General features: G+C 41.8%; 1 protein-coding gene across 13 annotated transcripts in view; it reads right to left on the reverse strand.

Annotated features, from left to right (window-relative positions):
- GRIP1 (glutamate receptor interacting protein 1) overlaps window positions 1-27,872 on the reverse strand; it is a 752,587-nt gene that overhangs the window by 48,905 nt on the left and 675,810 nt on the right. For all 13 annotated transcript variants that reach the window (XM_055118021.1, XM_055118025.1, XM_055118019.1 and 10 more), the window contains 2 exons: window positions 10,451-10,520; window positions 7,794-7,939 (listed from right to left, as the gene is read on the reverse strand). In XM_055118021.1, coding sequence (XP_054973996.1) covers window positions 7,794-7,939; window positions 10,451-10,520 — 216 coding nt within the window. The remainder of the gene's footprint in view (window positions 1-7,793; window positions 7,940-10,450; window positions 10,521-27,872) is intronic.

Here is a 27,872-nt window from a genome sequence, read left to right on the forward strand (position 1 = left end):
TGTTCAATTGTAAAACAAATTCTAGAGGCTGCCAAAGTGGGCAGGGAAATACTGGTGATAAAATGTTTTAAGTTTGGAGGGGTCCAGTGGACAGTGGTCGAATGTTATTGAGTTGTTGGTTATTACGGTATGATACCATCCCACCACTAAAATAAATATTTACACTCACTGTCACTGTCATCCCGCGGCTCATCGATTTGTTCGAGCGGGCACCAGTAACGTCTCTCATTGAGAGACTTATTGTTATTCTTTTTGGCATATCCAATATGCACAGGTAGCTTGCCAGGCTCTGCCATGCGGGCTCGATACTCTCTGGTAGTTTGCCAGGCTCTCTGAGAGGGGCCGAGGAATTGAACACAGGTCAGCCGCATGAAAGGTGAAAGCTCAACCCTTGTGCTATCGCTCCAGCCCAAACATTTACACTATTGTAGATAAATGTTATCTTGTAATGATACGTATTTTATAAATCTTGTTAAGAGAGTTTCATTTAGGGCTACATTAAGACTGAAATATGGAATTATTTGAAGCCCAAAATTTCTTCAAAATAATTGTGTGTGGGTGAAGAGGAAAAATTTTGTGTAGGGGGTATGATGATGAGGTCAGATGGGTTGGCAGTCAGTAACTGGTGAGATTACAGGAAGCATCATGGTCCATGGCACCCTTTTCTCTATTTTTAACATTTGGAGGTTTTCATAATATATCTTATAGAAAAAATTCTATTAGAAAACCTGAGGTGGGTGCCTTGAGAAAACAAACTGAATGGTCTAGTGTCCTTCTACTGGTCTTGGTGCCTGTGTCCAGTCTTATTGAGCCCCTATGCTCCCAGGGCACCTACTGCCTCCCACTGCCCTTCATCCCAGAGAGGTCACCAGTGGGCTCTGATCAGTTTGCCCAGCAATAGCTTTCTCCTGTTGTTTTCCTTAGCTTGGTACCCAGCCTTTGGCCCTCCCCATGTACCAGCCCCCAAGTACAACCCACCCAGCGCTGCCAACATCTAATTCCTTCTCTATGGATTATTTATTATGATGATTTTTTTCATTTTCAAGTTTTATTTTGACACCATGACTCACAATATTGTTGACATCAGAAGTATACAGTGCCCCCATACCACACCCACCATCAGAGTACCAGCATCCCTCCACCAATGTCCCCAGACCTCTCCCATTTCCTTCATTCCACTCCCTTGACCAACAAAGTCCAGAATATTTCAGGAGAGCAAGGTTGAGTCACATCAGGCAGTGCACAGGGGATACTCCTGGCACTGTACTCAGGAGTCACTACCGATGGTTCTCAGAGGATCACATACAGTGCTGGGGAATGAACAGGGATTGGCTGCATGCAAGGCAAATGCCTTATGTCCTGTACTACACCTATGGCCCAGTTAGTCTTGGGGCCACACCCCGAGTGCTCAGGGCATACTCTTGGCTCCGTATTCAAGGTTCACTTCTGGCAGTGCTCAGGGACCATATGGGTTTCCAGAAGATGTTTTTAAAGCACAGATCTGAAGAAGTTCATCTCTTCGTTGAAATTTTCCACTGGTGCCCAGCCCCCCTGAGAATAAAATACAACTCCTTTGTATGAGCTGAGCTGGAAAGTCTCTTCTCCACAGGTTCACACTGTGTACCTCATTGCAACTCAATTGCACAAATCTTTTTCTGCTGTAATTCCCTAAAAGCCAATTTTTAACACCCTTAACCCCATACATGTTTATCCTGTGCACAAGCAGCTTTCTCCCTTTGGAGAATTTCTATTCTTCCTTTACAAAGTGACTCAGACGTCTTGAATTTCAGGAAATTTTTCTGACTCCCCACAGGGGCACAAAGCCATTGTGATAAGATCCTATGCCCTATGTGTATTCTTCTAGTAGTTTTCAACTTCCATTTTCATTCTTTCACTCAATCCCTTCCTACCCCTGCCCTAAGATAAAGTTAAATTTAATTTCTCTCAAATGTAAGGAATGAAATGTGAAGGAAGGGGATTCATTCTGGTAGGACTGCACTTTGGAGGGTCACATACCGCTGTAATGGAATATCTAAGATTCTTCAGTTCTCAATTTCTGAAGCAGGAATCAATTTCTGCTCCCATAGAGAAGGCATATTCTAGTATACCCTTTCACTCTTTTAATGCTCTTTCTACTTGTTTCCTCTATTAAAATGGAATCATCTTGGGGCTGAAAACATAGTACAGGAGTTAAAGAGCTCGTTTTACATGCAGCTGACTATAGTTCAATTAATCTCTGGAAGCATATATGGTCTTCAAACACCACTAGAAGTGACCCAAGAGCACAGAGCCAGGAAAATCCCTGAGTACTGCTGCATGTGGCCCAAATTCACATGCCTTACTCCTGCAACAAACAAATGAAACCTCTAAACAATAAAATGGAATATCCTTGAAAATAAATATTTTTATCTTCATATTCCCAGAGTCTGGAGATGGTTAGCTTAGGAGACAAAGAAATGCCTGAACAAAAGTGTGGAAGGATGGATGAAGGATGGATGGATGTCAGCACAATGTCATTGGTTCCAAAGGAATGGTCTCTGAAAAGCAATTGAGAATCACTCTCCTTTTCATGCAAAAGTCTAGTTTTCTTCTCCAAGGAAATGCAAACTCAATCTGGCTCATTCAAAGTTGTGAAAACACAACCTGGTTGCAACTGTGGGCCCCAGCAAACCTACAACTTCCTCCCTCCATGGTTCCATGAGCATCGGAGTCAGCTTCAGGCTGCACTCCCGTCTGCCTTCTTGGGTTTAGCCCAGCTGGCAGCTGGAAGGGCCCTGTAGCTGGGAGGAGAGTGATGATAATGGCCAGTGAAGCTCAGAGCATTGCAGAGGTGGAAACACTCCAAGACACTTGCTCCGTGACACCGCTCCAGCTTAGAAAGCTTTAAACTGGAGTAAGTGGATTGCTTAGCCCATCCAGAAACTTTCTGAGAAGGAAAAATGCAGGATCACAAGGAACTTTCAAAGTGAGCTTAAACAGATGTTAATGATATTATAAGCAGTGTTTATATCACACCAGAAGGTTTACAACTATTAGCGAAAGACAAGAAATGGGGCCAGCCCACTTGTTTGTTCTGCTCTGCTCTAGTTAAGAAAATTAATGGGACCGTGGAACAGATGCAAAATTGCAGCATTACTTATCTGCAATGTTATTTTCAGGCTTCTTGAGTGCTGCCTGTTTAACAAAATGAACACTCTCTGGCTTGAATCCATAATGGCAGCTGCTTTCCTGGCCAAATGGATGGCTTGGATTTGGGAGAGAGCCTTTGGAATGCATAAATGTATGGGTCAATCAAAGTTCATTTCAACTAAAAAGTGACAGAATTCATTCAGAACCTGACCATTTCTTGGAGGTCGACAGGCCGGAGGAAAGAAACCACTTATAACATACAACTCAGCTTCCACTCTGTTGTGTGGCCATTTTCATTGCTCATGTCAAAATCATGTACTAACAGTTTCAGTGCTTTCGAGTGAAACTTGATTATTGTAATGTAAGTGATGATTTTAAAAATAGAAACCACATAAATGAGCGCCGAGCCCAGGGGTGCAGGCCTAATGGTTAGGTGCTGAGGCTGGGCTGTGCTCAGGGACTAGGAGGGCTACATCTGGTGGCGCTCGGGGCTCACACTCGCTAAGTTCGTGCTCTTCCTACGGAAGTGATTGTGTTCAGAACTTCCTGACTATGCTGCTCTGTGACGGTGCTTCACATGGTAGACCAGGAGCCCTGTCTTTAGCATCCAGTAATGTGTTAGATTACAGCTCCACTCTGAAGCTAAATCACTCCAGAGGACGAAATCAACATCTGAACTTTCTCCCCAAGTCCTTTGGGTGATTCTGAAGCCAAGCACAATTAGCGAGTCATTAATTTGAGAGATCAAATTAGAGATGTATTGAGGCTGAAAACTCTGGGGAGCCCTCACGAGGCGGGTGGGCTGACTTCTCACCCTGCCAGAGACCCTGCAGCCACACCCACACCCCACTGTGGCCACCATGCAAATGGTCCAACTTCACTGCTTCACAATTAATCTCTGCAAAGACGCCAAGCCAACTACACTTTTTCTGGCTGAAAACTCTGGGGCTCCCTTGGAAGGAGGGGTGGGCTGAGAATTGTCCCAGTTCTTCAGATCATAGAAACGGGAGCTCCAAGAGCACCATGCAACACAATACCGACAGCTCAGTAGGAACACAGCAGATTACACGGGAAAGTTCCATAGAAGCTAACTAAACTCAATAAACAAAACCAGTAACATAGAAGACTCGACTAGCAACAAACAGCTCAGTAAACCCTCAGATAATGACTTTAATGATTCCATGGTGATATATAACAGTTTTCACAATTTTTCTTTCACTGAAGTATTTTTAAATAATTCCACTAGCCATTTTGTTGTGACAAGCAATATAAATTAAGTATATATAGCTTGAGGGGCTGGAGTGATAGCACAGCGGGTAGGGCGTTTGCCTTGCATGCAGCCGACCTGGGTTCGATTTCCAGCATCCATATGGTCCCCCCAAGTACCTCCAGGGGTAATTTCTGAGTGCAGAGCCAGGAGTGATCCCTGTGTATCACCGGGTATGACCCAAAAAGCAAAAAAAAAAAGTATATATAGCTTTAAAAATTAGGCAAAATAGTATTTCCACAGGGCTTTGTCTCTTCATAAGGACACATCCTAGGAGGGGGTTGGGGGGATTCATCCTTTACCCCCCAAAGAAATTGTTAATGAAACATGTGTGTAAGGGGAAGAATTCAAATACTGGTATCGAAAACTCAATTACTTAGAAAATAATGACGGGAGGCCAAAGAGTATATTGTAGGGCACTTGCCTTGCACATTGCCAATCTGGTTCAATCCCTGGCATCCCAGTGTGGTCCCCTGAGCACAACCAGGAGTAATTCCTAAGTTAAATGCAGACCTGTGAATAACCCCAGATCATTGCCAGGTGAGCCCCAAACCAAAAAATTAAAAAAATTAAAAAATAATGATTGCAAATATATGCGTATTTTGATATAGTCATTCTTACCAGATGTTCTGCTGGATAGAACAGCAAACTTGCTTTGGCATTGAAAAGGAATCATGAACAAATCAAGATGAAGGTAGTTTAGAAGCATTTCCTTGAACTTGCCAGGCTCCAAACCAACCCGACATTCTTATGAGAATTTTGTGCATTTCCATGGAATGTTAATTATTTATTGATTTTCTTGTTTCTCTCCTGTGATTGTGGCTGATTTTAGGTTTGAGTGTACTCTGTCCTTTTTAACCTAAGAACTGGCAATCATTAGCACAGTTCCTAGCAGTTTATGGATACTAAATAAATACTGATTGTACAGTCCAGTGAAAAACAGACTAACAAGCTTTGAGAATAGTTCTAGTATCTCTTTGTGTAAGTTACATGGCAGAGTGATGAAACAAATGCAGCTGGAAGAGATGCATCCATTTTAAAGCAGCACCTGTTAAACCCAACTGCAGTATGGCTCAGTTAGGAACCAACCAAATTCTATCAAGAATGGTTGGTTATAAACTTTCTGCAGAACCAAAGATGGAGAAGAGCAGGTAGTTAATAAAAGAACTAGAAAATCCCTTGAGTACATTATGAACAAATGACCTGAGAAGACCAGGCTCTCGAGAGTTAGATGGTTTGGTTATCCTGAGGATTCCAGAATACTGACAACTCATTACTTATTGGGATGAAATGATGATCTGTTCAAGCTCTCGACCCAATTCCAATGAACCAAGTTACAAGATTAATTTGGGCCTTCCACTCTCGCTGTAAAATATCATGAACAATACAGTGGAATGCTCCAGAAAAACATATTTCTTTCTAGCATCTCTGCTGCTGGTACTGCTAGGGCTTTGCAATTTTAGAATCAATTATGTTTATTCCCAAGCCTGTTTATGCCAGCTTTACTTGCTATTGTAAATGTGTAATTTAATGAATCGTACATAACCTGTGATAGTGGATTTGTAAAAATAAAATGAAATGCTTTGGGAAGACTTAATAAAGAAGGGTCATTTAGCAAAATACTGCTAATTAGAGAAAAAACTTGAACACGTTGGAGGAAATAAAATTCTAGATGAAGTAAGCATTCAGATTGTCTTAAATTCTTTCAGTTCTCACTGTATTGAAAAAAAAATAGCCAAATTGGAAGGCATAAAGTTGTATAGTGCATATGGTTTAGGGAAATATAAATAAAAATTTGTAACTACAATCAGCAGAACACTATGAGTCTTTGTTTCAACCATAAGTTTGGGAACATTTTAAGCACTTCTGTTAAATATATAACTATATATAACATGTCTCTATAATTTCTCACATTATTAAAGTTGGAATCTTTCCTTTTTGTTTTTGCTCCTGATTATTTTATAACCAGATAAAAGATTTAAAAAAGTGTCTCTCTTTAGCTCTGCTGCCCAAGACTTAATCTTTAGACTTCTTTTTCACTGAAAGCTTCCCAAGAATGTTTGTTAGAAACAGAGTAGCTCATGGGGTTGGGGTCATTTGGGGCAGATGGAAGGACGATGTGAACTAGAAGTTAAATAAGGACAATTAGAGGGTCTCAGCCCCTTTGGTGGTGGTGAAAATGCAGGAATTCTATACACCAAAATCATAAATGTTAAGACCATTGTAACTAAGTGAACTACACTATAAAAAATCAATTAAAAATACTCTGTCCAGACCAGCGCTAATGCAGCTCAGATAGTGCCCAGAAACTGGGCTTTAGCAATTTTCAAATGAGTCTGAGGCTTATGAGGGTTTGAGAAGCAACACACCACTGAATTTGTGCACTGCTGGAGATACTAAAGATGAATCCATTCCTTGTAGAAAGAAACATGATACACAACTCTTCAGGAATCCTACCCATGGCCTTTACAATTGTTTAAAATTAAAAATATAGTTGATTTACAATGTTATTCATAGTTAAGTTTCAGGCGCACAGTGTTCCAGCTCCAGTCCCACCAACAGTGTGCCCAGATCTCCCCACCCCCTCCCACTCCCCTCCACCCCCAACTTCTGCCTCCCTTCCAGCCTGCCTTCTTGAAAGGCACACTTCAATCTGGTTGTTGGGGTTTGGATCTCAGGCCTTGGAGCTGTTGACTCTTGGTTTAGTTGTGTAGCTATACTACTCCTCACCATCACTGATATACTTGTTGGCCCTTAATTCCTGCCCCTTGTTATTACCCATCCACTTCTTGTCACTCCCACTCAATTTCTTTCCCTTGCTGTCTTCCTCTCTGTATTTTAGAGTCCTTAATATTCTGACCCAGCAATCCTACTTCTAGGACAATTTCCTAGGGAAATCATTCAAAAGGAGAAACTTGAATCTTTCATAAAGATATCCATGATTGTGTTTTCTATAATAATGAAACAGTTGAAGCAATCCTAATGAGAGAATGATAAATAAATGACACACAGTGCATAAAAGCAACAGAAAATAAGGACATGTAGAATGGCAAGCTGTTTGCCAAGGTAAGCAAAAAACTAACAACCACTGCGATTAAAATTTTATACTATAATTTCAACAAGAACATGTCTAGCTCCATTGTATTAAGCTGGTATTGGTAATTTTGTTTTTATCCCTAAAAGTTGTCTTAATGTAGTTATAATATTTATATCATGAAAATATCTTCATTTGAAATTCATCTATGCTCTAAACACATTTTAAAAATACTTTTAACTATGGAAAATGCCACTACCATGTAACCAGCCAGCTGTTGTACATCAAGACATCAAGCCTGAGTCTCTATTATGACAGATGGGCTGTTAAGGATACAATCTTAACTAAGGAGGCTTGAAATACCTGAATTATCTTCATCCTTGCGGATTTTGAGCTTCACCAGATCCTCACATTGTTGGAGAATCTGAACTGCATCTTCCATGGAACAGTTGTCCAGCCGGATGTTATCTATTGCAAGCAGTTTATCCCCAAGTTCCAGGGTTCCAGTTCTGTTAGAAAGTGCAAGGCAACTTAATCAAACCATAAAGGACATGAAATACAATGTAGCATTATGGAAGTCTTTTTCCCAATTGCTGTTTCCCAACTGTATTTTACTGATATTCTCTTTTTCTCATGGTTTTTTTTTCGTATGACTGCTGGTGCCATTAATTTGCAGACACTAATTTTTTTCTATTATGCTTTAATTAAACAAGTACATCTATATAATCTTTTGTTGGAAGATTTAAGGTTCCCAGGAAGACAGATCACAGGCTATAGAGATGGTGTCTTGAGCCTAAGTTAAACTGTACCCATACACAGAGACCTGGTGCCCTTAAGTTTCTCCTCTGGCTGCTTCTTTTGGTCTCTGGTAGTCCATATCCTAGGACAGGGCTGAGGGAGAGTGAGGACAGTCATTGTGTGATGGACTTGGTGAGGCCTCTGAGTGCTTGCCTGTTTGCTATGACCACTGGCACTTGGGAACTCACTGCATGGGGGAAAAAGGTAACTAGATAGTTTAACATCAACCATGATCAATGTGGTCATGACCACATGATCAATGTGGTCAATTACTTTTTAGGTTTTTTAATAGGGGACATTCCCAGCTTGGGTCAGGTGGTCTGAGCCTGAAGGTACAGTGCCCAGGTGTGGTGGTGCTAGGAAGGGCTACAGAGGTGGGGTGGGGGCAGGGGGATGAACAGGGCACGAGGAGCTGAGAATGGAGCTCCAGGCTTCACAAACACTAGCCAGATGTTCTATCACTAGAGCCACATCCTCAGCCCCGGGGGAAAGCTTTAAAGGTTCATTATGAAATAAGAAGATAATAAGAATGTGGGTTTGTGCATACACACAGAGAGACATCTGTAAGGAAGGCTACATTTTGGTAAGAACTATCCTTTTTGTCTTAGACAGATAGATAGTAGATATTGTTGCTTCCCAGCATCTATTCTTTCTTGCCTTCTTCTGGGTCATCTCCTAAGGATGCACGTCCCAAACTCTCTGCACCACCCTCGCCCCCCTATGGTTAGGACACTGTAAATACTGGAGTACTGAAGAGGATGGGAGAGCTGCATCCCTGGGCCCAGACTGCAGGCCTATGTCCTGGCTGTTAAATGTTGAACTTCTATTTTGTTTGATCCACCTGATTTGGCATTTTTTCCCCCCTCCTAGCCACAGCCTTCGGTGCTCAGGGGCTAGTCCTGGCTCTGTCGTCAGGAGTGACCCCAGCAGGGTGCTACTGAGGGACCAGGATTTGTGCCAGGGATTTGAACCAGGATTCACTACAAGGCTACCACAAGGCCTTACTCCCTAACTATCTCTCCAGTCCCCGAAACATCCTTATTTGATGGTACTAATAGTTGTTTTTATTTTTTAAATGCTTAGTCAGAAGGTAAAAATTAAGTTAGCAGTCATGTCCATATTTCCAGCCTTCCTTTCTTTCCTTCTTCCTTCATTCCCTTTTCTTTATTTTCTCTTCCCTTGTCCTTCTTTCCTTTCTTCCTTCTCAAGGTGGGGGCAACACCTGGTGGTGCTCAGGGCTTTCTCCTGGCTCTGCTCAGGGCTCATTCTTGGCAGTGCTCGGGGGACAATATGTAGTTCTGGAGATTTAAACTGGGGGTCAGTCACAATCAAAGCAAGTGCAGAACCAGGAGTAACCTCTGAGCATTTCTGGGTGTGACCCAAAAAAGCAAAAATATATATTTTTGATCTAATATTATAAATTGTTCGTGAGTTCTAGATGTTTATGGATCAAATAAGGGATATGAATATTGTTCAATGTTCAAGAATGTTACTTACCAAAAAAAAAAAAAGCTATTTCCTCAGAGAGGACTTTCTGTAATCTACCAAAGATCTCTCATAAGCCACTTATCTGCGAGGTGTCTCTCATAATTAGGGCCAATTTGGGTTTTTAGCTGATTATGAAGCAAAGAGTAATGGGGCTGCTGAAGAGTACAACAAGGTTAAGACATTTGCCTTGTATATAGTTGACAGCAGTTTGATCCCTGCCATTACATGTGGTTTCCTGAGCACTGCCAGGAGTGACCTCTGAACAGAGAGTCAGGAGTAGCCCCTAAGCACAACCAACCCACCACCTCTTCCCATAAAAAAAGAAAGGAATATCAGTGAAGGGAAGCCTATGTAGGAAAGACTCAAAACAATATTTTCTGGTGTTGGGATCTATAATGGTTTCAGAAATAAACTGACATAAGAGGAGAGGTCTAAAAAGCTCCTGACATTAGAAATGTCACAGATAATAAACTGGCTGCCCGGAAAAATTCTGAAGATACCATGCATAGTCCATTAGCAAGGTCTGCCCTGGGCATTGAAGGGATCATTTCATTAAGACACAATCCTGTGGGATCAGAGAGATCGCTCAGTGGGCTGAGTGGCCTGTTCATATCTCCAGTTCATATGGACCTGCAGGCTCTAAGCCTGGAGTCATCCCAAGCACCCCTAAGTCCAAGAGCAACAACAAGAAAAGAACACGGGTTGAAATGAACTGGAAAATCTTCTTTCCTTACCTGTGTGCCACACTGCCTTTCTTGATATCTGAAATGACAAGGGGATCTCCTGGTTTCCTGCTGGAGGGAGCTGCGGGAACAGAGAAGAGTCACATTTTCACATCCGCGATTCACCCTGACTATACATGTCCCCTTCTTTATATCAACGTCACACAGTACAGTTTGTATTAATGTGAAGACAATAAACAAATGAATTGGAAGATGTTCCCATTCTATATTGTTATAAAAAAAGGTTCGCATTAGTTTTATAAATTTAACCACAAAAGCAAGGTCAATTACATCTGCAACTGGAGAGCTGCCAATCTTTTGAGAGGTTGAGATCTATTAAAATCACTGATTCTAGAGAGAAAGAAGAAAAGATAGATAATCCAGTATGAGTAAAAGCCATCAGAGCACCCCTTAGGTATCACATTTGTTTCTGTTTTTGTTTTTGGTGGGGATGGGCCACACCCAGCTGTGCTCAGAGCTTTCTCTTTTGCTCCGGGGATCAGTCCTGTGGCGCTCAGAGGACCATCTGCAGTGCTGGAGATTGAACCAGGGTCAGCTGCAAGGAAGGCAAGTACCCAGTCCACTGTACTCTCTCTCTCGCCCTACTCCTTAGGTATCTTTACACAACCCTCTTCTTCCCCTTCCTTCGCTCCTGTCCAGGGAAGAGAAACCACTATAGAACTATGTATGACTACACTGAGTGGGAAAGTGGAAAGAATCATTGCTTTAGAGTTCTTTTGTTGAAGAAACTCTTGCTAGATAAACAGTAACAATTTTATTTTTTCTATTTATTTATTTTGGGTTTGGGGCCACACTGCAGTGTTAAGGGCTTACTCCTGACTCTGCTTCTTTTGGGGATCACTCCTGGTGGCATTTGAGGGACCATAAGGGATGCCAGGGATCAAATCTGGGTTGGCTATATGGTAGGGAAACAACCTACCTGCTGTACTACCTCTTTCAGCCCCTAAACAATAAAAGATTTTTTTTTTGCTTCATCTGGTGATGCACAGGGGTTACTCCTGGTTCATGTACTCAAGAATTACTCCTCGGGGGACCATATGGGATGCTGGGAATCGAACCCAGATAGGCCACGTGCAAGGCAAATACCCTTTCTGCTGTGCTATCGCTCCAGCCCCAAAACAATAAAAGTTTTAACCTGCTCACAAAATTCATGGAATGTTCAAAAATTCCAGAATGCTCTGAAATGTTTGAGAATACAGTTACTTAATATTGTTGATAGTTGTACATTTTTGGAGCTACTTATAACTTTATACATATTCATAAATTAAATTATATATTTATTGAATTTACTGGGAAACTATTATATTACAGTGGTTAGTCTTTGGCTTTATAATATTTTTTAGTTATATTTCCATGTGATGAGAATAAAAAGCAATAAGTAATGAGCTGACATAGTACTAATCCTGAAATGAACTCTATTCCTATAAATATACAAAGTCACCATAACTAGAAAGTTCACATTTGATATTTCACCATACCTTGCCACACCAATATTTGTAAAAAATAAAATGCTTCCAAGAGGAAATGTTTTTCTAACCTGAGATCTAAAGTGATTTGTTTTTAAAGATCATTAAAAGGCCCCTAATGTAAGATTTTTATTATAAACATTCTGATAACCCTATAACAATCATAGAACCATATCATATCCTATAATCCCATCTGAATTCCAGGAAAATGATTATACATAAGAGCAGATGGTTTAATATCTCAACACAACACTAAAGGAGAATGCTAATAAATGAATACCTTGCCACCATCTAAATTAGTTCAGAATCAATGTTAATATGGCTACATTCAATCATTATTCTCAGCATCAAGCAAAGAATGCAAAACATTCTATTCATTACAATTAGCAATTAGTTCATAATTTAAAACTTCACTCAATGAGTTGAAATAATTCCTCTAGAGAAATATAGTCATCTAACACTTTTACTAACGTCATATTTCAGAACTCCAAATTGTTCTGGGCATAGGGCACAAAAATAAAAATGTTGCTATTGCCAGCATGTATAACTTTGCTAGCATCTGCCAATGAATTTACACAATATTTTGCCAAGCTGTTGTGCCATCACAGAACGCTCAATATTTCCTTGATTAAAAAAGAATCCATGGGGGCCGGAGTGATAGTACAGCGGGTAGGGCGTTTGCCTTGACCTGGGTTCAATCCCTGGCATCCCATATGGTCCCCCAAGCACCGCCAGGAGTAATTCCTGAGGGCAGAGCCAGGAGTAACCTTTGAGCATTGCTGGGTGTGACCCAAAAGCAAAAAAAAAAAAAAAAAAAAAGAATCCATGTTAGGGATGGGGAGAAGCTCAAAGGACTGCAGTGCCTGCCTTGTATGTACAAGGGACCCAGTTCCTTCCCTCACACTTCACTGACCCCCACCCTCCCCAGCCGCCCAGTACAGTACTACCAGGCATGTCTCTGGTGGTTTCCAGAAACATTGGGCCAAAGAACATGGACCAGCCTGAACACTGAGCTGTCAGGTCCACATAGCCAAGCTGAGTATGGGGCAGCCCCTGGGTCTCCTGAGCACTGTTTATGAGCCCCCTCCCCAACTGCCATTGCATTAAAATAATCTACAATGGAACAATAATGGAGGCTACAAATTAAACTGAAGCCATCTCTGTCATCTCTGAAACAGAGGGAAGTAAGTGAGCATGATCTCTTGGACAAGCACAGACAGCTTTGCGTAATGGTTAAAACTGCTTATGGTCTACAGACATGCGAGGGCCAGTCTCACATTTATTTTTTCTATTTCTTTTATTTTTTAAAATTTTCCCTTTTAAAACTTTAATTAAATTTATAAAATTTTTTAATTGAATCACAGTGAGATACAGTTACAACATTGTTCATGATTGAGTTTCAGTCATACAATGTTCCAACACCCATCTCTTCACCAGTGTACATTCCCACCACCATTTTTTTTTTTACTTTTGGGGTCACACCCGGTGATGCACAGGGGTTACTCCTGGCTCTGCACTCAGAAGTTACTCCTGGCAGTGCTCGGGGGACCACATGGGATGCTGGAAATCAAACTTGGGTCGGCCTCATGCAAGGCATGCTGTACTGTCGCTCCAGCCCCCACCATTTCTTTTTAAATCAAGTCCATACTCAAGGTGTGGAAAGTTTCATCATGGTGGATGTGCTCAGAGAGGTGGAGATGAACCCAGATGTGGATCCAAATCTATCTGTCCTCTTTATTCTTTCTTTCTTTCTTTCTTTCTTTCTTTCTTTCTTTCTTTCTTTCTTTCTTTCTTTCTTTCTTTCTTTCTTTCTTTCTTTCTTTCTTTCTTTCTTTCTTTCTTTCTTCTTTCTTTCTTTCTTTCTTTCTTTTTTTCTTTCTTTCTTTCGTTCTCTCTTTCTCTCTTTGGCTGCGGGCTAGGGCTGGGTTAGGGGATCGTGGGGCTTGGGGGTTTGGTGAGTGATTTGCATTTTGAAGCTGCCACTGTCTGAGTCATAAAGTAAAACACATTTTGTAGTGCTTTAAAATATTAAAATCAGCTGCCAACATTTAAAGAAAGTACATTTCATACTGAAATTAGGAAGGCTCTGTGTGACAGTGATTAAGATCCTGAACTTGGCAGCCAGAATGCTCGGGTTCAAAATCCTTACTCTGGGGCCAAAGAGAGAGCCCAAGCGGCTGACATGCTTTGCATGTAAGAAGCCCGACTTTGAGATCCAGCACCACATGGTATGAGTCCCATTGGGAGTAACCCCACTGCACAGACCACCCCCGGGTGTGTCCCACCCCCACTACAGAATCCTGACTCTACCTCTTATTGGCTATGTGTGCTTAGGCACGCTCTGACAGACTTGAAGTGTTCTTCATCTGCAAAAAGGAGATAAAAACAACAGTGCGGATCCTAGAGCTTTGCTGGGAGGATTGTATATATATATATATGTATATACACATATATACATATGCATATACATATATATACACATATATACATATAAACTGTATATATATATTTATATATGAGCTACAGTACGTAAAGTGACTCAGCCGGGGCACAGAGAACACCCCCTACATTTGGTAATGTGGCACCCAGTCCTCCAGGCCTGTGCTTTAGATGGAGCCTCCAGCCCCATTGCCACTGGCCTCATTGGACTGATGCCAGTCACCTAATTGTTTCACTTAGCTGATCTGAGTTTCTGAGTCGGTGATCTTTTTTGCATGAGATTACACTAGTGCTTTTGCTGCGAAGTTTTATTGGAGTTATGCACAGAAGCATTCCTTCGCTTTAAACACAGTCATTGAATAACAGGCAGGGGAGAGGCACTTCGGCTCAGGGCCTTGGCCCAGTAGTAAGAAGCTGAAAGGAGATGCAGGCCTGGCTAAATCTCACAGGACCTTAGGCATGAAATTGTTTTCTCTCCTTGGCAAAGTGCTTCCGAGTGGGAAGGCCATATATACACAGTAGGGGGGAGGTTCCACAACTAAATGGGTCAAGACGGTAGCTTAGAAAAGAAGAGCAACAAAAGTTGAGTGAATTCTAAAAAAGAACAAGTCATAATCGCTTGGAATCATAATAAAAATCTGTCAAGAGTTCAAAAATGGAAAGCATGACAAAAAGAAAAGTGATACAAAATCTCATTTTACATATTCAACTTTAAATGCTGTTTCTCCACACGTATACTTTATAAAATAATTTTAATTAATTTTTTTCTTGTATCTCTGATTTAGTGCTTTCCCCATAAGACCTGCAGTTTCTGCATTCCCTGTAAGTTTTTTCCGTACTCACTGTCACTGTCACTGTCATCCCGTTGCTCATTGATTTGCTCGAGCGGGCACCAGTAACGTCTCCATCATGAGACTTGTTGTTATTGTTTTTGTCATATCAAATACGCCACGGGTAGCTTACCAGGCTCTGCCGTGCGGGCGAAATACTCTTGGTAGCTTGCTGGGCTCTCTGAGAGGGGCAGAGGAATCGAACCCAGGTTGGCCGTTGACCGCGTGTAGGACTAACGCCCTACCTGCTACGCTATCGCTCCAGCGTTTTTTTTTAATATATATAACTTCTGCAATCCAGTAGATAATGTCCATCCATGAGTTTTCCTCCCAAATTACAAGTACCCATTGATTGGGGCCGGAGCGATAGCACAGTGGGTAGGACGTTTGCCTTGCACACGGCCGACCTGGGTTCGATCCCCGGCATCCCATATGGTCCCCCAAGCACTGCCAGGAGTAATTCCTGAGTGCAAAGCCAGGAGTAACCCCCTGAGCATCGCTGGGTGTGACCCAAAAAACAAAAAACAAAACAAACAAAAGAAAACAAGTACCCATTGATATAACATGGCAATATTTTTCTTGCTGCCAATTCATACATTCTTGAACCTTATATGGAAATGACTTACTATATTACTTTTAAATTTTTACTTTTATTTAGATAAGAAGTATACATATTTATAGAGTCAGAATCTTAATGGGAACTGTGCTTTACTTCGTATTACTCTAGGTGCAGCTGGTAGTGTGCAATTGAAAAATAGTATATAACTATCACAACAGAGCTAGGTTTCAGTGTTAGGTGTTAACTTTCGCTTTAAAAGACAAGTTAATTTGCTTTCATCTCTTCACCATCGCCATATTTGTGCAGAAGCCTGGTCCCCCCCATGCTACCTATTCTTCCAATACAGTTTTGTCATACACTTCTTAAGATCAATATTTGGTATTTATTTTTATATGACTGTGTCAACAGCATCTGCAGCCAAGTCAAGAAGCACACTCTGATTGTTTGCCTTTTCTGCATGATATATTTCCTCCGTAGTTCTCTGTTGTCTTGATGTCTTTGCGTAGTTTTCTTGTGTTTATCATTCACTCACCTCCTCAGATAGATTGTCCAGGTTATGTAAATCTTTCAATAAGTTAAGTTATATCAGGAATTTTATTTGAGGTTTAAAATGGGCCTTTCCGCTGCTGCACGAGCATGATCCCAGAGGCCAACTGAACTACTTTGGACACCAGCAGCTCGCAGAAATGCCTCTAGACTGTGAACTGAGCCACTGCCTTATTCGGCACCCGGGGGGAAGGGTTTCTCTCTCTCAACCCTTCCTCTCTGGGCACAGCATGGCGATCGCCGCATTTTGAGCACAAAATGGAGATACCAGCCAGCTGCTGTGGGACGCACGGGAGATCCGGGGTGGGGGGGGGTTGTACTGGCTCCGCCCTCCACCGAGATTTAAGCACAGCGGCCACACGTGTGTGGCCTTTCCGCTGCTGCACAAGCATGATCCTGGAGGCCAACTGAACTACTTTGGACACCAGCAGCTCGCAGAAATGCCTCTAGACTGAACCACTGCCCCATGCGGTGCCAGTGGGGAAGGATTTCTCTCCTTGGCTTTTCCATCTTATGAGCACCACAAAAGGGAAGTAAAAGCTTGCAGTGATGTAATTTCTGGCAGAATTTTCCCTGGACTTTATACAGAAATCCAAAACCAATATCTCTTAATTGTCAGCAATGTGAAACGGTTCCTTTTTAGCAGGTCTGACTTTGGGGGGGAAACTCCAGACAATAATAGTGAGTTTTTTGTTGAAATATTGAAGGTAATCAAAGTAGCAGCCATGTCTCTAGACTGTGAACTAAGCCATAGCCCCACACTGGCTGAGGAGAGAAAATATCCTTCTTTCTCGTTTTTTTTCCCTTTTCATGGATAAGTGCATGGCGTCCGCCATATTATGAGGTCTATTAAGCAGGTACGAACTTGGTGGTGCGGGAAGGAGAAAAAAAAAAAAGAAACAAAATTATATACTTGGAACAGTGGGACACTTGGGCAGTCTCGGGTTGGGGCTGATACCGGCATGCGCTCCGCCGAGATTCGACCCAGGTGGTCACACTTTTGTGCAGCCTCTTTGCCTCTGATTGACCAGGATCCGGAGGCCAACTAGACTACTTGTGGTCCCAGGAACTGCTTGCAGCCATGTCTCTAGACTGTGAACTAAGCCATAGACTGTGAACTCACGCCGGCCAAGGAGGGGAAATATTCTTCTTTCCCATTTTTTTTCCCTTTTCGGGGAGAAGTGGCATGTCATCCGCCATATTATGAGGACTATTAAGCAGGCACGAACTTGGGGGCGTGGGAAGGAGGAGAAAAAAAGAGTTATGTACTTGGAACAGCGGGACTTCATATCTCTTCATTCTCAGCAACAGAAAACTAATTATCAAATGCTTCCTTGGCAGTAGGGCTGTCTTCTTTGGGGGGAAACTCCAACAACAATAGTGAGTTTTGTGTTGAAATATGGAATGGTAAAGAGAGGTAAAGAGAAAATGAAGTGAAATTTATCAGTTACTCAGGAGAGGGTGGGGACGGGGGGGTGGGAGGTATACTGGGGTTTTTGGTGGTGGAATATGGGTACTGGTGAAGGGATGGGTGTTTGAGTATTGTATAACTGAGACATAAGCCTGAGAACTTTGTAACTTTCCACGTGGTGATTCAATAAAATAAAAAACTTAAAAAAATAAATAAAATAAAATGTCTGAAATGAGTTTTAGGATTACTATACAAATCTTGGTAACTAACTTCCCATAGAACCTGGGACTTCAAATCTTCACTTTATTTCTAATTAATTAATGAAACAAGGAGGCAGTTAGAGTGATGGGTTTGCATGCTACTGTGGCCTGCCTAAGGGAACTGAAATCTAAGGACGTAAATGTTCTGATACCAAAATAAACAAGCGGGCAAATAGCCACAGAAACAACAAAGTACTAAGGATCAGCTTTCACAAATAGCCTACAGACTTTCAGACAATTCAGAAGCAATTCCAAATGGAGATTTGCTTCTCCATTATGCATGCCTTAGTCGCAGTGTTCCCAACTATTTCTTGGTGTGGCACTGGCCCATTGAGAGTTTTGCTCAAATGAGTATACTCTTTTCATGTCTCAATTCTCTCTCTCTCTCACTCTCTCTTTTCCCCCACCCCTGCCTTCTCTCTCTCTCTCTTCCCCCTCACTCCCGCCACCTTTCTCTCCTTACTTTCTTCCTCCCCTTACTGGTGGTGCTCAGGTGGCCATATGTGGTGTTGGTGTTGGGAACTGAACATGGGTTGGCCAAATGTAAGATAAGCACCTCACTGGCTGGCTGACATGATTCTGAGGATGTGTATTAGCCCTAGCCCTCTGATCCTATCATTTAAGAACCTTTTGTGTGTGTGTGTGTGTCCTTGAAGTCTTTGCATCCTAAATCCAATTCTGTCTTTACAGTAGACCCTCTCTTATCTGTGGTTTCAAATTCCTAAGTTTTGCTTTCTGTGGGTTCAGTTTCCCGAGGCCATTCCCCAAGTAAGGGAGAATGATGAAGTGGACTGGAGGTGACATGGGAACACTGATGGAAAATCTTGGTCACCTGGTGGTGGTAAGGTGTGGTCATTGTGTGCATTAAAACCATAAATGTTGGCACTACTGTGAATAGGCGACCTCAAGTATGATGATAAAAAAATAAATAAAATTGCTTAAAAATTATCCAGTGTTTTTTTTTTTATAAACTTATGAACTTTCACGTTTGCATTTGGTTTACATCCCTCCACCAGTGCCCATTCGCCCCCAGCAATGTTTCCAGTATCCTTCCCACCACCCCCACCCCAACCCCCACCACCCCGACCTGCCTCTGCAGCAGGGCATTCCCTTTTGTTCTCTCTCCTGTTGGGTGTTGTAGTTTGCAACAGAGGTATTGAGTGGCCATCATGTTTGGTCTATAGTCTACTTTTGGTATGCAGCTTTCAACCTGAGTGGGTCCTCCCCAAATTCTCAACTAGGTGTTCCCTTCTCTATCTCTGCTGCCTTTTCCCCCAGCATGTGAGGCCAATTTCCAAGCTGTGGGGCAGACCTCCTGGTTCTTATCTCCACTACTTCTGGGTGTTAGTCTCCCATTCTGCTACTTTATATTTTTTTTGAGTATAAAGAAACACAATGGTGGAACAACAAATATCCAAAAACAATGGAAATAAAGAACATGAGAACTGGTATTCAGCAAGAAACATGTCACTTGAGGGGGCTGGGGGCTAGGACTGGGTGAGCAATGCCTATGGTGGAGGGATGCACTCAACTGGGAGGAGGAGGTGGTGATGAAATACGGCAAAATATGTATGAGACCCTGTCAGCAGCAGCAGTACTGTCTGTCTGTCTGTCTGCCTGCCTATCTATCTATCTATCTATCTAATCTATCTATCGTACCTCTTGTAGAAACAGACAAAAGGAAGTGAGAGGCAAAGGGGGATGGGAGACATTGGTGGAGGAAAACGTATACTGGTGAAGGGAAGGGTGTTGAAACATTGTATGCCCTAAACACAATCATGAATAATTTTGAAATTTCATGGGGAGGAAATTAAAAAAGTTCAAAACAAAACAACCCAGTCCTACAAACACTAAGTAAAATAAGTTAAAACAGAGAAAACAGACTAGTCACAATATTATATAATCATATTATTTACATAATAAATATGTTATATAACAATATAATAAAATGTCATTATAGCACTGTAGCACTGTCATTCTGTTCTACATCAATTTGCTCAAGTGGGCACTAGTAACATCTCCATTGTGAGACTTGTTGTTACTGTTTTTGGCATATCGAATACACCATGGTTAGCTTGCCAGGCTTTGCAGTGTGGGCGGGATACTCTTGGCAGCTTGCCAGGCTCTCTCTCGATGGAGGAATCGAACCCGGGTGAGCCGTGTGCAAGGCAAATGCCTTACCTGCTGTGCTATTGCTCCAGTCCATATATCATTATATTATAAAATAATCACAATATATTATAATATATCATGGTTTACAATATACTATATCATGGTTTATTTTATTATAATTACCGTTATATATTAAAATATATTATTTTGCTATTTTATATTATTTTGTTATATATCTTATTTTGTTATTTTCTCTTACTTTGTATAATTTATAAAGTAAGCTTCTTCGTGTGTGTGTGTGTGTGTGTGTGTGTGTGTGTGTGTGTGTGTCCCCTCCAGGGGCGTGGGGGTGGAGAGCAGGCAGGGGCAGGGGGAGAGGAAATGATTCCTTGTAGTTAAAGGTAGACAGCTGAGCTTTGTTTTGGACACATTCTCCAGCAACTTTCTGAGGAAAGATGCTGCATGGGAGAAAAGTTTGTTGAGATCTCGAAAACCTGGAAAGTCTTCTTAAAAAACAATGTTTTCACTTTTGATTGATAGGTAGAAAACTGCAGGCTGAAAATTATGCCTCTTCATATGTTTTCAGGCACACATCCATTGCTCTAGGAACTGCCCTGGAGAAACCTGACATTCTCAGGCCGTGGTTCCTGTTTTTCTGACAAATTGTAGGACACTCCCTCCTTTTGCCGTCATATTCAAATTTGGGGTCAATTTTCATCCATCGCTCAAGGATGCCTTGGGTTGTATCTATTGATTCTAGGGAATTCTCTGACATTATTTATTTGATGCTTTTCTTTGGGTTTCTGTAATGCCTATTCAATTGGACTTATTTCATTTAATTCCCTATCTTGCATGCCTCATTTCTTTGTTGGTTTGTTCTAATTACTGGACATTTTCCTCAAAGTTATTTTCCAGTATGTTTGTCAAACTTGTTTCTGTCATATATTTGACTTTCAAGTGTTCTTCGGTTCTTTTGGTTCTTTGTTCTTCTCTCTGTGATTTGGTTATTGATGATGTTGCTTTCATTTCCTCTCCCAGAGACACCATGTTTTGTGCTGCTAAAGATGCTAATGATGGCTATTTTTTGTAAAATTTTTCCTGTATTCATTGTTTCTCAGTGTTCCTTCTTTCCTTTTGGGGAGAGATTCCTTAAGAGTCCACTTTTTTCCTTAGCTGTCTGTTAACAGTTAAGTGTGGGCCACAAAAGTTGTTGAGAATTTGGAGCAGCAGAGACGGACTTGGGCACTGTGATCCACGCTGCCCAGTCCTTATCCGATTTTTCCTCCAATTTTTCCTCCAGCTGGAGGAAGTCTGGCTAGCTGCCTTCCTCAAGTTTACTGGGGAAAGAAGACAGAGAAGTAGACTAGCCTTCCCAAAACCCGGTCTGGGAATTTCCACCTGATATGTTTCTTTAACTGTTGGGGCTCTGCCAGGTGTGGGGCAGGATACAGGACAGGGGCTCTACCTGTCTACCCACATCATGTGGCTCTACCCACATCTCCGGTCCCCACTTATTCTGGTTTTTAGAGCAGTACTCCTCCCAGCTGAGTATTCCCAGAGTAGAGAATCTCCACTTCAAGTTTTTTTGAGAAGAAAATTAGGATTCTGTCAGGGGGGTGTGCTTTGGCTATGGGAATAGAGGGAGGCAACTAAGGAAATTTATGCTTTGTCAACTTTTATTCAACCCTCCTGTTCTCTTTCTACCCTTGCTCTCACTTCCAGAAGTTTCCCATCCCACCAATTCTCAGTTCTGCATGTTAATCAAGCTCTGGGGCCACTTTTTTCTCTGTTTCTTTAAATTTATCTTTCTTCCTCTTCTTTGCCCTTTCCAAATTTGGTTGGTGTTATTTTCATTTCCTCTTCTATTTATGGATGTTTGCCTTTTGAAAAGTCTTGCACTCTCTAATTTTATTTTACTTATCTTGTTTTAATTTTTTCTATTTTGGGGCAGTGCTGGGGATTGAACTCACAGCTTACCACATGCAAGGCAGGCATTCTATCCATGAGCCCTTTATATCATCTTCAAGTAGTTAAGGGTGGGAGTAGGAATACTTGGGGCACAAAAATGTATGTGCTCAAGGGCTGGAGGGATAGTACAGTGGGTAAGCTATTTGCCTTGCATGCGGCTAACCCGGGTTCAATTCCCAGCATCCCATATGGTCCTCTGAGCACCGCCAGGAGTAATTCCTGAGTGCAGAGCTAGGAGTAACCCCTGTACATCACCAGGTATGACCCAAAAAGCAAAAATAAATAAACAAATAAAAATAAAAGTATGTGTTTAAGTTAACACCTTTTCAATGTCCCCACTTAAAAAAAATCCTTGTTTATTCTTTGATATCAGAAACTGGTTTTTATGTGACCAGGGATTCCGTTCCTCCCAAAAAGTTTCTGAAAAAAGGGGTAGAAGAAGATAGTCCCTATCCTATAGTTAGAAAACATTTTCTATATTTGAAAGTGGGTGGAGACTTCTAAGTTTGATGGCAATTAAATGCGAATCAATAAAGTATTTCAAGTACATTCTATACCATCTAGCTATTCATGGAACATATTCTGCTGTCAAAGTATTTCAGTTAATGAGCCTGGTAAAGTGTCCAAAGCAATATTGGAGATTTCTCTCCTCTCTCTCTCAGTCTCACATACATACACACAATTTTACTTTAATTGCAGCCATATATATAAAACCTGACAAGGAAAACAAGTTACTTGATTTCATCTGGGGCAGTGTGTAGAGTTTTTATTGCAAAGTTGGCAAAATACATGAGTGGTTCTCTTCTGAATATGCTTAAGACTTAGAGGGGAAAATGACAGATTTCTTGTGCAGGTCATAAAGGGTGCTTTATGATTTTTATAAAATGATAAAGCAAGCCTTTGTTTCTGCAAACAATTCAATCTCTAAAAAAAAGAAAGAGAGAGAGAAAGAAGGAAATCCAACGAATTGGCTTCACTCACAAAATGCTGCCCTTTGCTTTTCTGATACAGGATTTGGGAGTTTCATCAATCAGCTGGTGACAGGGTTGAGTGGGGCTGTCAGGCCGCCAGTGAGTGTGTGCAGCCCAGCGAGTGTGAAGAAAGATAGAAGGGATTGGCATTCTTTTACAAGCTCTGGATCTTTAGGCCGGTTATTGGCACTTCTCCGCTATAAAATGGGTATCGACATCACTGAGTAGCTTTGAACATTAAATGAGACTACACATATAAATTGGTTAATGCACTATGCCTGGCACAAGTAGTGCCCGTAACAAAGGCACAACTGAGAACACCCTGGTCACGAATGCTCTGAGAACACTCTGGGACAATGACCAGCAGGGGGCTCTGTATGAAAAGGTAGGCGGACTTCATGGGCGGCGCTCTAGGTCCTGATTGGCTGAGGTATCCCGTCCTGATTGAGGCATTCCTACTGCTTCCTGTGTAGTCCATTCCATTTTATTTGCTATAATAAATGACTGTCTATTATAGCACTAACATCAATAAAAGTGATGCCTGATGCTAATGTACTATGAGTATCTCATCAGGACCGTAAGAAAATTAGTCTAAAACTGCTCCACCACATCCAAAATCTGAGGAACTCATTTCTCAGTCAATTAGGTATGAAGAGTGAGCCTGAAGCCAAGTGTGGAGCCGGGGATGGTGCACTTCCAGAGCGGGTGCCTGGGGCCTGCGACCCAGAGTCCTCACGCAGTAAAGACAGAAATGGGATTTTGTAGGAGAGCGGCAAACATCCATCGGCCCTCGCAGCACCTCGTTTCATTCTTTTTCATACTCAATTTCAGTTGTTACTACACTTTGTGGGGGTAGAACACTACTTAAGCGGGCTCACAAGGCTCTGTGTGTAAAATAAATAAGGATCCTCCAACAACTACCATTTGTCAGAGTTCACAGTTAGTTCCAGGCATGTCATACCCTGCAACTCACTTGTCTTCTGTACAGTGCTACAAAGACTATGTTACAGGTGAGGAAATTGGGTTCAGGGAGATGAAGGGACTGAGGGAGGAGGGAAATCTGAGCTCTAAATCTTGAATTATTTCCCAAGTGAATGCTTCCTCAGTTCACAGACAGCCTGTGCAAACATTTATCTTTGTCATCTCCCTTAGAGGAGGAAACCCAGGTAAGTGGAGAGCATTGTTTACAGAATCACTCTGCACTCATTCACTCAACAAAGACAGGTGCAAAATTAGCACCTGTGAGAGAGTTGGAGAGACAGTACAGGAGGTAAAAAACTTGCCTTGTATGTGGCTGTTTTGGCCATGACCCAATTTCCACCCTGAGCTACATCAGGAGCAGCCCCTGAGCTCAGAGCCAGGAGTGAGCCCTGAACATGGGTCAGAAACAGTGTTAGGCCTTTGGAATTTATAAGAAAAATTCTGAGTTATTGTTGTTTTAGAAAATTCTCTCTTTCAAATTGGCAACACATACATTTTTTTGTCCCACTAGGAGACAAACCCAGTATGATGATGACTACTTGTGTAAATGGAGCTGTGGCTTTAGGAAGACTGACAGGCAAGCTTGACATCAGGAGTAGCATAAGGTTTTAGGCTTCTATGAGCCGCTATAGCTTATGACTAGCTAAACTTCAGGCTACCCTTGGTGGTGGTTGGAGAGGACTGGATCTAGATTATTTTATATGATCAGGAAATAAAAAAAAGATTTTAGAAGTAATATTTAGTATACACACAAAACTGTCATAACGTATACTTTCAAGTGACTATTCACGTAACCAAAACATTTTGTAGTTTTTTATACATGGCTATCCCAAACAACCTTAACATGTAAACAATGAAAAAAAAAGGAATATAAAATCAGAGAGATTAAGTACATGAGCTAAGGTAGTTTCTTCTTCTTCTTTTTTTTTTTTTGTCTTTTTAGGTCACACCAGAGATGCTCAGATGTTACTCCTGGCTCTGCACTCAGGAATTACTCTTGCTGGTACTCAGTGGACCATATGGGATGTCATGGATTGAATCCAGGTCAGCTGTGTAAAAGGCAAACACTCTACCTGTGCTCTGGTTCCCTAAGCTAAGGTCTTGAGTGTGGTAAACCCAGGTATGATCCCTGGCAGCATCACTGGGTGCAGCCCTGGAAGTCTTGAGAACCATAAGGGTGTCCCAAGTAATGTCTAGCACCATAGGGTCTGAACAGTTTTGAGCCCTCATTGCATTGAACCACCAGACTGATGGGCCTAGAATCAATGCATCGAGGACTTTATCAAACTAATAAACAAGAAAACAGGAGTTGGGTAGATGGCTCAAAGATCTAGAGCACAAACTTTGCATGTGGGACTCCTGGATTGCATACCTTTGTACAGATGACTCCCTGAGAACTACCTGGTGTGGTTTCAAAGCAAAGACAGAAGAGAGATAAAAAAGGAAAAAGAGAGGAATGAAAGAAAGCAAAGAAGGGAGGAGAAAGAAAGAAAATAAGGGGAGAAAGAAAGAAAATAAGGGAGGGGAAAGGAAGGAAGGAAGGAAGGAAGAAAGAAAGAAAGAAAGAAAGAAAGAGAGAGAGAGAGAAAGAAAGAAAGAAAGAAAGAAAGAAAGAAAGAAAGAAAGAAAGAAAGAAAGAAAGAAAGAAAGAAAGAAAGAAAGAAAGAAAGAAAGGGAGGAAGGAAGATTGGTTATCAGCACAGGAATGGGTTCAGTGGTAGACGTATGCTTTGTAATATTAATTTTCTTTGGGAATCAAACTCATGGTCTCACATGTGAAAGGCAAGTGCTCTACTCTAAGCCACATCCCTACCCCTCACATATATTTATATTTATTCCTAATATTTAAGAATAAAAATTAATGTGTCACATAAACAAGCCAAAATAAGACCATTTCCTAACTGAATCTGAAAAAGAAGTGTGGGGCCGAGGCATGGTGGTCACCTCAAATGCACTAACTGAAAGAAGGCTGAAGGAATAAGATATCATTTCACAGCCAAAACAGATGAAATAAATCATGGAACAGAATAAATAAAATGGATGAGAACGGCTTTTTGTTTGTTTTGGGGCCACACCTGGTGGTGCTCAGTGATCACTCCCAGCAGTGCACCGGGGGACCATATGTGATGCTGGGAATCACTCCACAGTTGGCCACTCGCATAGAAAGTACTTTAGTCCTGTACTATTTTCTTGCCCCATTTTTTTTTTTGGAAGGGGAGGGAATATGAGCCAAACCTGGTGGTGCTCAGGGCTTACTCCTAGCTCAGTGCTTATGGATTACTCCTGGTAGGGCCCAGGGGACATATATGGTGCTAGGGACCACACCTGGGTGGGCCAAATGCAAAGGAACAGGCTTAAACTGATGTGAGGGTTGCAGAAATCATCCTGAGTCCCAAATAGCTTTAGAACAGTAAGTTCAGAGAAGTTCTTCCCTAATCTTGGGAACTACAGCTACGGACCATCCTTGTATCATACTGAGAAAAACCAAGAGGCTACGCAAATGAAGCCATGGCATTCCAGGAGCTTCCCTAGTAGCACCCAGAAAGGGTTGCATTCTCTCTAGTCCCATTTCCGCATTCCACTGGCCACACACAGGCACCTCACGCACTTTCTCCCAGACAGCGGTCTGGAGGCTTGTGGGAAGGGTTACAGGCTCCTTATCAGCCATATGTCTTGTTCTTAACACTTACTCTGCATTGGAGCACCATCGTTTTCAGTGTTGCACTAGGTATGTGTGATTTATTGGTTATAAATAAAATTTCATGTTCAGTGTTGTACCTTCAAAGTGGAGTTGGACAGCCCCATTTCATCCTTTGCAATTGAGACTTTTTATGTTTGCCTTAACAGTGCACATAAATGCTTTCTGGCAGAGTGAACTGAGGCACTTTTATGCATTCACATCACTCTTGCTTGAAGGACCACCCTCTGTCATAGGCATCACCTCTATGTTTCCTTTGGTCTTTGTACATTTATCACTGACTTTCTTTTCTTGGGTTTTTAATGGATGAGCTTAGTTTATGAATACAAAAACCCTAAGAACCTTAATTTCCATCTATAAAAATCCATTGGAGCTAAAATTTTCCCTCCCTCCCTTCCTCCCTCCCTCCCTCCCTTCCTTCCCTCCATCCCTCCTTTCCTTCATTCCCTTCCTCCCTCCCTCCCTTCCTTCCCTCCATCCCTCCTTTCCTTCCTTCCCTTCCTCCCTCCCACCCTCTCTCTCTCCCTCCCTTCTTTCTTCCTTCCCTTCCTTTCTCCCTCCCTTCCTTTCTCCCTCCCTCCCTTCCTTCCTTCCTTCCTTCCTCCCTCCCTCCCTCCCTCCCTCCCTCCTTTCCTTCCTTCCTTCCTTCCTTCCTTCCTTCCTTCCTTCCTTCCTTCCTTCCTTCCTTCCTTCCTTCTTTCCTTCCTTCCTTCCTTCCTTCCTTCCTTCCTTCCTTCCTTCCTTCCTTCCTTCCTTCCTTCCTTCCTTCCTTCCTTCCTTCCTTCTTTCCTTCCTTCCTTCCTTCCTTCCTTCCTTCCTTCCTTCCTTCCTTCCTTCCTTCCTTCCTTCCTTCCTTCCTTCCTTCCTTCCTTCTCTCCCTCCCTCCTTTCCTTCCTCTTTTCTACAATAATTATAAATTCAGAGTCTGAGGAAGGAGAAAATGAAACACGCCTATGCGTTCTGCTGTTCTTTTTTGGCTTGGGTTTGCAGCATACCTTGTGCAGAGAAGGCATTCAGGAATTGACCAAATTAAAAGACACTTTAGTCTTGCAAAATGTATTATATAGAACGGAGAAAAGACAGCTATGCTTAAATAAATGCAGTTTTTGTTAAATGTATTATGGTGGAAACAGTTCACTAAAGTACACTACTAAAATGGAGAGAGAACTTAT

Source organism: Sorex araneus, chromosome 10 (genome assembly GCF_027595985.1).
Source record: "Sorex araneus isolate mSorAra2 chromosome 10, mSorAra2.pri, whole genome shotgun sequence".
Classification (NCBI taxonomy): domain Eukaryota; kingdom Metazoa; phylum Chordata; class Mammalia; order Eulipotyphla; family Soricidae; genus Sorex; species Sorex araneus.